A 13,930-nucleotide genomic window follows, 5' to 3' on the forward strand; every position below is an offset into this window, starting at 1 on the left:
GTTCATCGTGTAAATTGATTTTCTTTAATATAATCATATCTCTTTCCTAGCAAATATAGGTACGAGTCTATCATTTGCCTATTCATTTCTCTTTACAAGTTCGTTTCTCATAGAAGAAAAACATGGAGACTACATTAAACAAATTACAATGTTACTGAAAAAAATGAGTAATACTATTAATTCCAACCGACCCAATTGACATAACATTCATCGAGTGGACGAACCCTCATAATTTTCAAGATAATCTACTCGTTTATCCAACCATCCACATGATGAATGGCACATCACTTGGGATGAAAATTTAGGGATCTTTTTTTGGATGAACAGTATTACTTGCAAAAGTTAGTGCCCTTTCAAACTTAAACAAACAGTCACAATCCAAGAAGGCAAAGTAGTTAAAGGAACAAGATTTATTTCCCAAATCAAGAGATTGATACCAAACTGCATGAATGAACAAAACAAACAAAAATACTTGATATGTTTTTTGAAGTTTTTCACAAATTTTGAATGTGAAGGTACTCCTTACTCAAAATCCATTATTTCCCACTATTTAGTGCAGAAAAGGGACTCCAATTGAAAAGAATGAAGCATATGCATTTAATTATTCAAATAGAGGAAAAAAATCACCTAAGAAATATAATCTTGCACTATTTTCTGAATATGTTGATAAAGCAGCACATATAATTAACTCATCGAGAATAAATATGGAAGAATATCACTGGTTAATATGAAAAATTAAGAAAATAATATGCAATATGACAATGTTAGTTGCAGACATGAACATGGAAGAAAAACAAGACCACGCAATCATCACTCACTCTGTTCTCGCCTTTGATACCATTGTCTACCCATTCCTCCATTGGAGATGTGCTTGAATCAGTAGTCGAAATGCTCCTATTGTCATCTTCATTCTCTTCTTTAACTGTGTCCAGTTTAGCAGAAGGAATAAGTGCTGTTCCTTGCTTTGCATCTGGAATCATCAATGGCTTTACATTCTTATCAATTTTTCTCCACATAACCTCATAGTTTGAACCATCTGATGCATGGGATGGCACAGAAGGAACAACCCCCCTGTTTTCATCTATTCCAAGGCCCCAGTGCCATGACTCTCCACAGCCACTGAAAAGGTCTATGAAGCCATATACAAATGGAACTTTTGAAGAGCAACTCTTGCTAGCTGAGACTGCACTGCCCTCAAATGACTGGCTGCTGCTCTCTGTAACTAAGCCTAGTACCTTACAAAGAAGAGGGTAAATCAAAGACATGAGAGGAAAAGAAGAAAGAAAAAGCAAAAGGACAGTGAAATCTGAAAAAGAATCCAAAGCAAATTTTAATCCCACAAGTATGACTGAAGTTTAGGTCCTGATTCAATTTACCAGACAAAAAATTAAAATGTTGGTTCACCGTGTTAATCTTTTAAACACCACTCACGCACCCCCTCACCCCACTCTTCCCCACATTCCAAATTAAGTGACATGCAAGGCCACTGCACTCTAAATTAGATAAATCATCCTAAAATCATTTGCTTCAAAGTTTACTCTTTATCAACTCAGCTTGAAATACAAGAAATATACCCAATGATCTGCATTTTATCCATAAAAATTCCAAAAAAATACAATATCTTATAGATAGATATTATAACAGAAACTGTCAATGTCCACATTAAGATTAAGGCTGAAATACTTCGGGGTTGAAGTTCAGACCATCAAATGAAAATATCATATAAATAATATGGTTTATGTTTTCAAGTTCATCTTGATTAATACATATATTCCAAGCTATTATAGGACACCTTAGCAGTGGGTTGGGGGGGGGGGGAGAATCAATATTTTATCTTCTCTTTTACAGAATGGATGGTTGGATAAATTCCAAAAAGCAGAATGCAGGGCAGATATTTGTGATTTTCTGGAGAATTATAACAAGGATCCCCTAAGGAATGTCTCTTCAGAAAGAATATTCAATCAATCCCATAAGCTAATGCCAGATCATTTCCATTTAAAACCTGCAAATCTACCCCTATTTAGTGCTCCCAAATTGTTTGAAATTGAAAAAACAAATATCCAATCAATCCCGAGGAAGTTAGGGAGGAATAAAATCATTTTCAGAGTAAAAAAAATCAAAGAAACAAAGTCGACAACAAAAACTCAGTAAAATAATAATGACATATGCATAGCCAATTTTACATAAGGAATCAGGGAATCACTGAGCAGACATAAGTACAGAAACAAACAATTACACCGAATAATTTAAATACAAGTAGAATAAGAAATTAAAATTTATCTGAAACTCTGGGACCACAGAAGTAGCAAAGCTTACAGATTCATTCGACTGGCCAAGTGGAACAATTTCAGAGAGGAACTCTTGAGCAGCCTCCACCAGATTGAAAATCATTACTCTTCCTTCTCGAGCATTAGAGTTCGCCTACAACCGAAAAAAAAAATTGAAACTAAAGCATCAGTCTACAAATATTTGATGATGGAAACTGAACTGTGGTGCATGAAAACTGCTGCTATAATAGAAACTTTGACTTCCAGTACACAAAATTGTCAATGTGAACAACCTCTGGCAGCACAATACAGGCAAGAAAAGGTTTCTATTTAACAAAATAGATCATCAGCATCACTGATTATTGTCACCGCAACCAAATTCATGATAAAGCAAACGATACCAAAAGTCATGCAATACCTGATCTTGAAGAAGACAGAGAAGATTATCAGCATCACTTTTTGTCAAACCTTTCTCAGGAGTGATCTGCAACTTAGGACACTTGTAAGGATATCCTGGTAAGCACCTGATAAAGAAGCAAACAAAAAGAATCATAATAAACAATGTGCATGGACACTGTAAGGAAACAACCATGAACACCAACTCACCAACCTAACTAAAAGAAGTGCAGAAACATCTAGATCTTCATAACCCATATCCTTTGAGTAAGGCCTGCTCCAAATTTCAAATAAAGCAAAACTTAATCAAGGATAGATGACTGATCACTAAAGTGTTTGAGTTAATATCCTTCAAGGTTAACAGAACCTGAGCTTGACAAGGATTTGAGGAGGAGATCCTGAAACAACTTTGCAGTCTTCTTGAAATATGGCACACCTAAAAACACAATTTAGGGAAAAAAAAAGTGTAAAAAATGGGGCAAGAAACTTTGATGGCATAGTCAAAATTGTTTTACAGGATTTTGCTATTATGTGCAAAAATAATGTCACCTAAATAGGATCTTCGAGCTATAAAACAATCAAATACACAGACAGTGTAGATTATTCGTAATCCTAATTTCCTATAGTGTTGCTTCAAATTAAATCGTCCCCTTCTAAGTCTTCATCTTATTTCCAAACCCTACTCTATCACCTTCCAGCTTGCCCATCACACCATATAAGCAGTCATCTTGCAATTATAACAATTACTATGTCCTAAGAGTTCATATAATATTGTTAAACCCTTTTATTTATTTTAAGCTCTGGGGATCAGAGGTTTTTCCTTGTCGAAACCAGGTTGATTGGTCTTTCCTTTGAATCTTCTCATCTGTATAAGCAACTAGGATCTATGTTTGAATCTACATAGGTATTTGTGTGTGTCTGGTTCTATGAATCTTCTCATTCTGTTAATTAAATTACACAAAGCGAGACTAGTGTTTGGATTTAAATCACCATTATATATGGATTTGCGTGTGTTTGGATGATTGGATCCATGTGATAAACCCATTGAATATAATTAAACTATGCATGTAAGGAAGCATATCAATGAATAATACAGAATGAAGAACAAAGAAGAATGCATAGAGAATATCCACGTATCAACAGTTTGTAATGATATGTGATCAAATATGTTTGATCAAATGTCAAACATTCTCCATTATTGCTATCTTCATGTTAGAGGGTTTCTATAATTCTAGCTATTTCCAAAAGTTGTACTGCCGGTTCAGCTTTCTCCACATATGTCAAATGTTACATCACATAGAATGGCTCACATCCAAAGAACCAAGTTAAGCAAAGTTTCACAAAAGATATGCCAAACTGACCCATGCAAAAATCAAGTAGTCTTCTCTCAGATAACTTAACTCAATGCAAAAAATCATGTTTCAATCATAAGTTACATTAATCATTCGGCAGCATTCCAACCATTTCACTAAATAACTCATCCAAATGTTCTTTCCAATAAATAAACAAAGCATCACACAAATATCCAACCCACTTAAATTCGAGTTTAAGAATAAAACCTTCATCCAAAGTCACTTGAATAACAGCAAGAATGACTTACAAGGCAGTGATCTCCTCAGAGAGAAGCTCATTATCATCAACAGTACTAGAAGAATGATCTTTGCTCTGTGCTCTTCCTTTACTCCTCCTCCCACTCCCTCCTCCTTTCTTCTTCTTCCCCATTAAAAAATGAATTGAAGCGGCAACAGCTCCTCCTCTGGCTCTTTCTCGAATGCACTCGTTAAACCCAATTCACAAATAAATGCAGAAACAGATGAAACTTGACAAACCCAAGAACCCCTTCTGTTATTTCCCTCCAAAAATGAAACAGCTTACTCAACGCCGATGATTCACTTTCACATCTCAATGACGCTGTAGAAATTTCAAGGATCTTGAAACTTGATAGCAAAAAAGCGAGAGCGTTATGTCAATATTGATTGGATTGATAGTGGAAAACTGGAAATAATAAATGAGAAGAATATTTAAAGTTCGCGTTTAAAATTTCGCTTGGAAAAAAAGAACTTGTCAAGTTGAAGCTGGTGGCGCACTGTCAAATTGGAAAATAAAATTATTAATATTACGTCAAAAATTATTTTAATTTTAATTTTTGTACGATAGAATGAATAAATAAAGTAATAAACCATGTATAAAAATAAAATAAATTTACTACAAAAATTTTGTTCCTCTTTAAATAATATTATGCTTACTTAATTTGAACATTTAGGTAAATTATGCTTATAACACCAATCATTTAATACTATCAGTATGATATTAATTAATTTTATTATTAATTTTGTTGATTTACTTGGGACTCAAGCTTCAGCTCATAGACTCCTTTCTTTATTATTTTCATTTTTGTTTTAATTATGACATACAACTTTGTATGAGTGTCCAAATTTAATAGAAATATATATATATGCTGTTGCTCTACTTTATTCTATGAAAAAAATAGAATTTCATTGGATTGAATTATTTAATATGTATTGTGTACTACATGATACAACTTGATTCATTGACATAGCTTATAAGAAAATTCAAACATCCTAATATTAATTATTAGTTATTTAAAATTATTTTTCAAGATAGAAAAAGTTAGTAATTAAAGATTGTATCTCACTTTTATGTATGACATGTCGGTTATTAATTTATCACATAGATACATGTCGTCATAGAATATGGAATTTTTATGACAATTCGTTTATATAATCAGAATTGATATGAAATATCGGAGGTAAAAGTCCATGACTGATCGTTTTTATGTTCATCTTGTAAATGAATTATCATACACTTTATGAAGTCTGTACGGCGTTACATTCATGAGTATTGCTTATTTAATGGTTGAAAGTACCCTCATTCCCAACTCTCGTCGGACGGCAAAAGCAAAATCCCTAACCGCTCCCAGTCTCCCGCGCCATCGCACCTCGTTGTTCTCACGCCACAGCGGCCGCTGCTCGCACCCTGGCACCTTTTGCTGGTATCAAGCTCATATATATGTGTATATATATATCGAATAATTTTGGTATTTTTAATGGTGATTACTGATTTTGTGTTTATTAAGGAAAATGTTATTCAAAGCTACTGAATTTGATGTTTAATAGAGATTATTATGCTGAAAAATCGTAAGACATATTACGAAATAATTTCTGATTAATTGCTGTTCAGAGTTTAGTATGTGGGCAGAATTTTTAACCTTGAACTTATTGTCTACTGATTTTCATACAAAAAAATAAATAAATAAATAAAAATTATGATTCTGAAAATGAGATTACACGAAAAGGGTAATGAAAACTTGTTCATTTGTGACTGATTGATTCTGTTATTGTTAGTTGATTGTAGTTGACAATTGGAGTTCCTTGTACTGGAGTAAACGTGAAACAACCAATTTAGATAAAAATCTCTATTAGCTAGTGGCATTGCCACTTCTTTGCTAAATCTGCTGGTGTTAGTATCTATACATACCACTGTAGGTTCATGTTTGGTTTCAATATGGGTCTATGTTTTAGTTGTTGATTGGTGGTGGGGAAACATAGTAAAACCAATGCCAGAATGTTTGGCATCATTCAAAGGAGCCTATGCTTCTAACTCAATACAACATTGCAAATTTTGAAGGTTTTGTATTTGAACACTTGCTAAACCATTTAGTTTTCTGTATACTGTATTGTGAGTTATTGTTTGGGACTTTGATGTGGTGGATGGATATCTTTGGTTTCTACTGATGGATGTATTCAACTTTCTCCGCGGGTTGAAATTTTAAAAACTAGTGACTTAGGAGGCTCTTGTTTTTGGGTTTTTTTTTTTTTCAGATTTGTATTCTTCTCCTTCATGGGGTCTACAACTGAGGCGGAGTATGCTGCATTTCTTGAGAAGGTGAAGCGGACAGTTTATCTCGACAACCTCTCGCCTCAAGTTACAGAACCTGTCATTAGAACCGCACTCGATCAGTTTGGGAATGTCAAAAACGTTCAATTTATCCCAAACTACACGGAGTTCAGGAATATCCCGCACTGTGCTTTGGTGGAGATGGAGAACTCAAAGCAAGCCAAGGATGTGGTCACGTCTTTGCACGAGTTTCCATTCATGATGTCAGGAATGCCAAGGCCTGTGAGGGCACGGGCTGCTGAAGTGGAGATGTTTGATGATCGCCCAGCAAAACCTGGTCAAAGAATACAATTCCGATGGTTGGATCCCAATGATCCTGATTTTGAGGTAGCACAAAGGTTGAAGCGCCTTGCTCGGAAACATGCTGCTGAAGCTTCGTTTGTGCTCAAGGTAAGTCTCGTGTTCTTACAATAACTACTGCAATCGCTTTTAGTTATTCATCGTGCATTTTTCTTTATCGAACCTGTCTCCGAAATTCTGGACCTGCCTTTTTCTCATCTAAGTGGCAATATCCATTTCGTGTAGGAACAACTGGAGCAGGAAGAGCAGCTCGCAAATCAGCAAGAAGAAACCCTTAAACAAAATTACAGGAAGTATGAGACACTAGAGGGCATTATGTCTGATGGAACTGCATATCGTTTGGGACGCCGCTATGATGTGAGAATCCATGATGATTGATAATTTGTGTGAATCATTTGGTTGGGCTTCTAATGAACATCTCTGTAAACTTCAATGGACTTCAATGCTGGATATACAAATGACTCTAATGTTTTGCCAAAAAGAAAAATGAAAAAAAAAATTTTGATATCCATTTGTGGATAAGTTATACTCAAATATGAACGATGAACCTATTTGTTTATTCCATATTAACGTTCAATTTCATATGCCTTATATAAACATTAAGTATTAGCGTATATCACCAATGGGCCTTTGGTCCAATGGGAGAAGCCTTGCACTTACATTGTTGAGTGCAAGGGTTCGAGCCTCCATAAGAGCATTATGGAGGTTAGTTACAGTTTTTCCTCAATTATCAATTAATTGAGTGGAGACAGTTTTTCCCTCACGAAATGTGAGTGAAGTAGGCACCCCTCGAATATTAAAAAGGGTTTAAAATATCTGGGCATATACTTCAGTGTGTCAATGTATGGTGGTGGTCCCAGTTATATAATATGATTGTAAATATTAATAGGCACCCCTCGAATATTAGAAAGGATTTAAAATATCTAGACATATACTTCAGTGTGTCAATGTATGGTGGTGGTCCCAATTATATAATATGATTGTAAATATTAATTGTAATGTCTGATGTAATGTCAGTAATATCTCTGCATAACAGACTTCAAAAAAAAAAAAAAGTATTAGCGTATATCTTAAAATTCATACTAAGAGGTTCATCATCACAAATAATGTCACATATCATGTACCATGTGTATTGAAAATGATAATAATATAATAAGTTATTTTAAAAATTGTGAAAAATCATTGATCACTTGATGAGCATACCATCTTATTTGAGAAGAACATCTTAGTATATCTAACATTTTGATAAAAGTTTTTCGTTGTTGATTATATGCCTAAAATTATTTCCAAAATAAAATATTAAAAATCATAATGAACCATTAACATTTTTCAATCATATTTATTGCATCGACACTTTGTTTTTTAATTTTCAATGCTCCCATCTTCCACCCCCGAAAATAATTACAAAAAAAATAACAAAATAACAACTTACAAATATTTTAAAGAAGCCCGGCTTGTTAGTGTGACGGTATCCTTATAACATACCATATTTGTTTTGAGATAAATGTCTTTTACTCCCAGAAGATTAAATCGGTTAATTATACAATTAGTTACAGTGTTCTTTAAAAATTACCTAAAATTACATGTCGTTTATCTCCACATTTGATAGTTTACATATTGAAGTCTTAAAATTTAATTATGCTTTATTTTTCATTTATTACATGTCAAATTTATTTGAATTATAGATCATGTCAAACAAAATTTTTATCCAATCCTTGGAAAGTTCAATCAATGTCTTAACAACTACAAAAGTAATGAGCTCTATGTGAGTTCAAATCTTAAAGGAAGTATGAACGTTAAAAATTATTTGGATTTAATCCACACTTTAACGTTTAATATAAAAATAATTTGGATAATTTTTAAAAATATAAAAATTAACTACAGCAAGACCTCGATGAGTTAATAGCTCTGGAACAATATACATAAGTTGAACGAATACTAAGTAATCGAATAATAATTTAACACGTTTGGCCTCAATTTAAGATTGAAAGAACATTACATACAGTTGAGATTTAAATTTATCGAGTATCAATTTAGTAATATTTTACTGGAAAATCATTCACCTATTATTTTCTTATTTCGTTCCTTCATATATTCAATAGTGGACAAAGAAAGATAGAGAGAGAGAGAGAGGGGGGATCTTGCCTCACCCACATCGAGCCAATCAAAATGCTTGCTTGTATTTCTCTTGATGAGCCTACTCGATTCCCCTCCTGACCCCCATCCACAAATACACGCACTCATTAACCCAGACACTGACATTACACAACGAATAACACATATCCCCACTCTCTTTCGCCTTCAAGTACTTCATTTCTTCCAAAAATTTAAAAAAGAAAAAAACAAAGAAGTAATAACGATAACAAACAATAATGGCCACAAACTCTCTCCAATCCCTCCACCACCATTCCTTCCTCCGGCGCCACCACCCCGACGCCGCTCCGGCAGCCGCTCTCAAGCCCACCAACCCAAATTCCCTTTCTTTCTCACTGTCTAATAACAACAATACTACTACTACTACAACAACTAGTGCAAATACTATGATCACATTCTCATCACTTTCCCCATCTACCACTTCTTCTTCTTCGTCTTCATCACAAACACCTACTACTACTACTACTACTACTACTACTACAACAACAACAACTTCAGAGCCCATCTCCTTTGACCTTCTTCACCAACACTTACAAGCCCAAAACTTCCGGCAAGCCGATGAAGAAACCCGCCGCCTGCTCATTGCCCTCGCCGGGGAAGCGGCGGAGAAACGCGGGTACGTCTTCTTCTCTGAAGTTCAGTTCATTGCAGAGGCCGACTTGAAAGCCATCGACGAGCTCTGGAGACAGTACAGTGACAACAAGTTTGGGTACAGCGTTCAGAAGAAGATTTGGGAGAAAGTTAATAAAGATTTTACAAAATTTTTCATCAGAGTTGGGTGGATGAAGAAGCTGGATACTGAAATGGAGCAGTACAATTACAGGGCTTTTCCTACTGAGTTTATTTGGGAGAACGGGAAGGAAACTCCCGTGGGGCATTTGCCATTAACCAATGCTTTGAGAGGGACGCAGTTGCTTGCTAGTATCTTGAATCATCCAGCTTTTGAAGGCATGCAAGATGATGATGATGATAATAATAAGCAAGAAGAAGAAGTAAGTAAATTTGGTGGTGGTGATGATAATGGAGTTCTGAAGACAAAGCCATTGAGCAAGAGTGTGTTGAAGACAGATTACAGCTTTTAGAGTTTGTGAATTCTACCTTTTTTAGCACATACCCACAAGACATGGTTAAAAAATGGGAATTGGGTTTTCTTTTAATTTTTTAAATTATTTTGTAATTGTAGTGGGAAGTAATTATGAGAGTGATCAATTGAATATTGATGGTTTTTAATCTTTCTTGTATCTACTTTTCTCAACCTTTTATGTAATGTTGAGAATAAACAAATATATCGCATGTTGTTACTTTTGAGGATCGGAATGAATGGTGACAAAGCAAGACTGGTCTACTTTTTTTTTTTTTTTGGGTTTAATTGGTCATTTTTGTGACCCTTGATATACATTCTCCTTTGCGAACAAGATTCACTCACCTATTAATATGAAACCAAAAAAAAATCTAAGATATAATTATTATGCCCTTTCATAATCACAAGAATTCTAAAGTTATTATCAAGATTTAAGATTTTCTTCCGTCTGTTTCTGTTGGCAAATACCTCTCAACTTTGTTGTTATTTGTCTCTAGTCGGCTATCTTCGTAAAATTTTGGGCCGACTGTTGTTTTTTTTTATTTGAATATTAGTAGAATGCAGCAAGCACTTATTTATTTTTTATTAGTACTTCGAGAGAGCTTAAAACAGCATTAATGATTAATATACCAAACAACCCTTTAATATTCCAATGGGTTCGGTGCTCCCCAGGGCATTACTGAACAACAATATCATAGTTTTAAAACTCTCTTCTTTCATTTCTCAAATTCTTCAATAAGTTTCTTCGGTTACAAGTTATATTTTTTAAGTTGCTCAACAATTAAAATGATAATGCATTGAGCGGACATTTTAATAAAGGGTGATAATACAGTCACAAATTCTTATACAAACTTATTTTGTATAAACTGATGTAGTATTAATACATTGGTTAAATGAATATATAAAATAATATAAATAAATCGCGTGGACCAATAGATATTTAATTCAACTAATAAATTAATATCACATTAATTTATACAAAATAAACTTTATTGACTATCATAGCAAAAATACTTAGAATTTTATAACGGCGCCACCACTATAAATTAACTTGGGGATAACAATGTCACGAGTCCGGGGTGGATACTGGATCCCCCGCTCCGGGACCCCTACTCCAGATCCAGATTATCTTAACTTCATTACATGGGCCGATCCATTTTTTTCCCACATCAGGATCCATAAACAGAAAAACAAATAAATAAAAATCGGACTAGACCTGCAACAAGTTCACTGATTTTTAATAAGATTATAATAAATGAGAAAATAAAAGTAAATGGATCCGAGAGGCTTGGTGTTAAGTCTGCAGTAATCACACAAAATTTTTATACAAATAACATTGCAAAAACTATGGCCAAAAAGGTTAATATGAATAGAAAATCTTAAACTTACAAATGATAAAGAAAATATGGCATTAGATGATGACACGTTACTAGCAATATGTTCGCACTAGAACCACAGGCAAGAAATCAAGCGTGTCTAATGCTCTGGTCAAAAAGGTCCATACACCTTGGACAATCCTCATAAAGTTTGAACAAAAGACATCTCTAATATGGACCAGATCCGGTGCTCAGATGAATTTGTGTTGAATATTAGATCAATAATCAGTAATTATTTAGGACTCATATGAAATAATTGCTGATCATTGATTCAGTGCCCAGCACGAGCTGAGCACAGGATCAATGATCAACAATTGTTTGGGACTCACATAAAATAATTGATGATCATTGATTCAATGCCTAACACAAACTCAGCTCAACACAAGCTCAGCTGAGCATCAGATCCATTTTCCTCTAATATTTACCACACTCTGACACAAATTGCCGTACCCCAACCGCAAATGAAACAAACATGTTAAGATGACCCAACATAATACTAAACTGAGCAGAACTGCAATGGAATAATACCTCGAAGTCTACCATTTCCACCAGATTTTTCAATCGCGACGGCGCAATGAAATTGTCATGGCCTTTTGGGTGCCGAAGTCTCCACAATATTAAATCTACTATAAGCTGTAGTTGCTGATTTGCATTTTTTTTTAAAAAAAAAAAGGGAAGGAAAAAAAGTGATATTACAAGAAAAAAATTCAAATAACTTTTTAAGAAAGCATATTGTCTGTACAAAAGAATAGAGCTGAAAGAGAGCTGTTAATTACCAACCTGACTTGACAAACGAGTAAATGCAGGACGACAGGCATTAAGCAAGCAGAAAAGTTTTGTTGATATTTCAGGTCGTCCTCAAAAGTTTTGGTCATAATCTTCAAAGAAACAAAAAAAATATATCAGTTGAACAACTTTGAAAGTAATACAATAGCGTTTGGAAGAAACAACAAATATCAGCTTAGACTTATGTAAAGCCCTTGGATTAGCTTAGACTTATGCAAAGAAGCAGTGATACCCTCACCTCCAGGTTGCATGCATCAAATGATTCAAAACTTCCAGAACTTCAATTCACATTACACATTGATGCATTAAAATTAAATCACATACATGCGCCAAATGATTCAGAACTTCAAAACTTCACAACATTTAAAAGTGCAGCAGAACTTCACATCACACCACTCGTTAACGCGTTAAAATTTAATCACATGAAGAAATAAGAAGCTGATAACAGTAGTTTGCATTATCCTTGCATGCATCAAAAGATCCAGACCTTCAAAAACTTCACAATATTTAAAAGTGCAGCAGAACTTCACACCACACCACTCATTACATCATTTAAAATAGCAGCAAAAACTTCACATCACACTACTTATTAATGAATCAAAATTAAATCACATGAGGAAATAAGAATATGATAACAGTACTTGTGCATAATTCTAGTAAAAAGAGAGGATTTCTGATGCTCCAGCATTACGCTCTGCATTATCATTCAGGACAAGATCCATCACAGGCGCTACGAACTCTTTAACCACATAATCAATGCCAGCAAAGGTGCTGGTCACTTAGTTGTATAGCATTGAAATGGGGAAACCATTGCAGAACAAGCTGATATATGAGTTCTTTAGTGTAAGCTCACAGGGAGAGAAAACTTCAAGTAAGTCATAGAACTAAGGACAGCTTAAAATGATCAATTCAGTACGGCCAACAACAAACTTCAAATAGTTGCGGTGGAAGCCAAAGAACAAAAAAGAGAAAAAAGTATATTATTATGCTCTAGCACAAGTTATCCAATTAAGTTTAGGAAATAACAGGGAATTAATTAATTCTTCAAATTCGTAACAGGTGTCACGTGTAAATGTCAAATTCATAAATTCATGATATTTCTCTTTCGATAAGTATCATATCCAGGATCAAGATATTGGATCTTGTGTAATGCAATTTGTGTTAACACACATGATATGATTCTATCACTCTCATTCCAACAAATTAAATGAGGGTCGTGGGCAGGGCAGTGACTTTCTAGGCCTGTTCGTGATGTATAGTGCCTGACCTATTTTTTTGTATTGCATTAAGATATACTAAGTTGTATTGTAATATTTTGTTTGATGAAATATGTAATGTAGTATATGTAATAATATTTTATCAGTACCGATATTCTCACACCAATTAACACCACAGTTAGCACAAAACGATTCATTTTCTGCCAACTATAAAAGATTTAATTGTAGCTTCAAAACACACACTCATCTTGCTCAAACGCAGACCACACACACATGCTCGATTTACTGAAACGCAAACGCAAACTACACACACACTTATCTTACTGGACCACAGCACTCTCTCTCGCCGTGGGTCTCTCCACATTTAGCTTGGTTGTCAGTTGTTTCTCTCTCCAGGATTGCATTCTCACGGCACTTCTGGAATTTGACACCTAG

General features: G+C 34.4%; 3 protein-coding genes across 4 annotated transcripts in view; 2 read left to right on the forward strand and 1 right to left on the reverse strand.

The window, feature by feature from the left end:
- Positions 1–4,639, reverse strand: part of LOC18046499 (eIF-2-alpha kinase GCN2) — a 23,398-nt gene extending 18,759 nt beyond the window's left edge. The window contains exons 1-6 of the mRNA XM_006442973.2: positions 4,264–4,639; positions 3,031–3,099; positions 2,878–2,937; positions 2,686–2,791; positions 2,317–2,421; positions 819–1,235 (exon numbers count right to left, since the gene is read on the reverse strand). Of these exons, the coding sequence (XP_006443036.2) occupies positions 819–1,235; positions 2,317–2,421; positions 2,686–2,791; positions 2,878–2,937; positions 3,031–3,099; positions 4,264–4,385 (879 nt within the window). The 5' untranslated portion in view covers positions 4,386–4,639. The remainder of the gene's footprint in view (positions 1–818; positions 1,236–2,316; positions 2,422–2,685; positions 2,792–2,877; positions 2,938–3,030; positions 3,100–4,263) is intronic.
- An 872-nt stretch (positions 4,640–5,511) lies between these two features.
- On the forward strand, positions 5,512–7,393 carry LOC18048728. Of its 2 annotated transcripts, none has more exons than XM_024188841.1 (3): positions 5,512–5,721; positions 6,506–6,971; positions 7,107–7,393. In XM_024188841.1, exons 2-3 carry the CDS (start codon positions 6,525–6,527, stop codon positions 7,257–7,259), a joined length of 600 nt encoding a protein of 199 aa, XP_024044609.1. In that variant the 5' UTR covers positions 5,512–5,721; positions 6,506–6,524; the 3' UTR covers positions 7,260–7,393. The 2 variants fall into 2 exon arrangements, with proteins under 2 accessions (XP_024044609.1, XP_006443040.1); XM_006442977.2 differs by having other exon boundaries at positions 5,512–5,676; positions 7,107–7,390.
- A 1,733-nt stretch (positions 7,394–9,126) lies between these two features.
- Positions 9,127–10,370, forward strand: LOC18048729 (tetrapyrrole-binding protein, chloroplastic). The gene has a single exon (XM_006442978.2). The coding sequence runs from the start codon at positions 9,254–9,256 to the stop codon at positions 10,115–10,117; it is 864 nt and encodes a 287-aa protein (XP_006443041.1). The 5' UTR covers positions 9,127–9,253; the 3' UTR covers positions 10,118–10,370.
- The last annotated feature ends 3,560 nt before the right edge of the window (positions 10,371–13,930 follow it).

Source organism: Citrus clementina, unplaced genomic scaffold (genome assembly GCF_000493195.1).
Source record: "Citrus clementina cultivar Clemenules unplaced genomic scaffold, Citrus_clementina_v1.0 scaffold_3, whole genome shotgun sequence".
Taxonomy (NCBI): domain Eukaryota; kingdom Viridiplantae; phylum Streptophyta; class Magnoliopsida; order Sapindales; family Rutaceae; genus Citrus; species Citrus x clementina.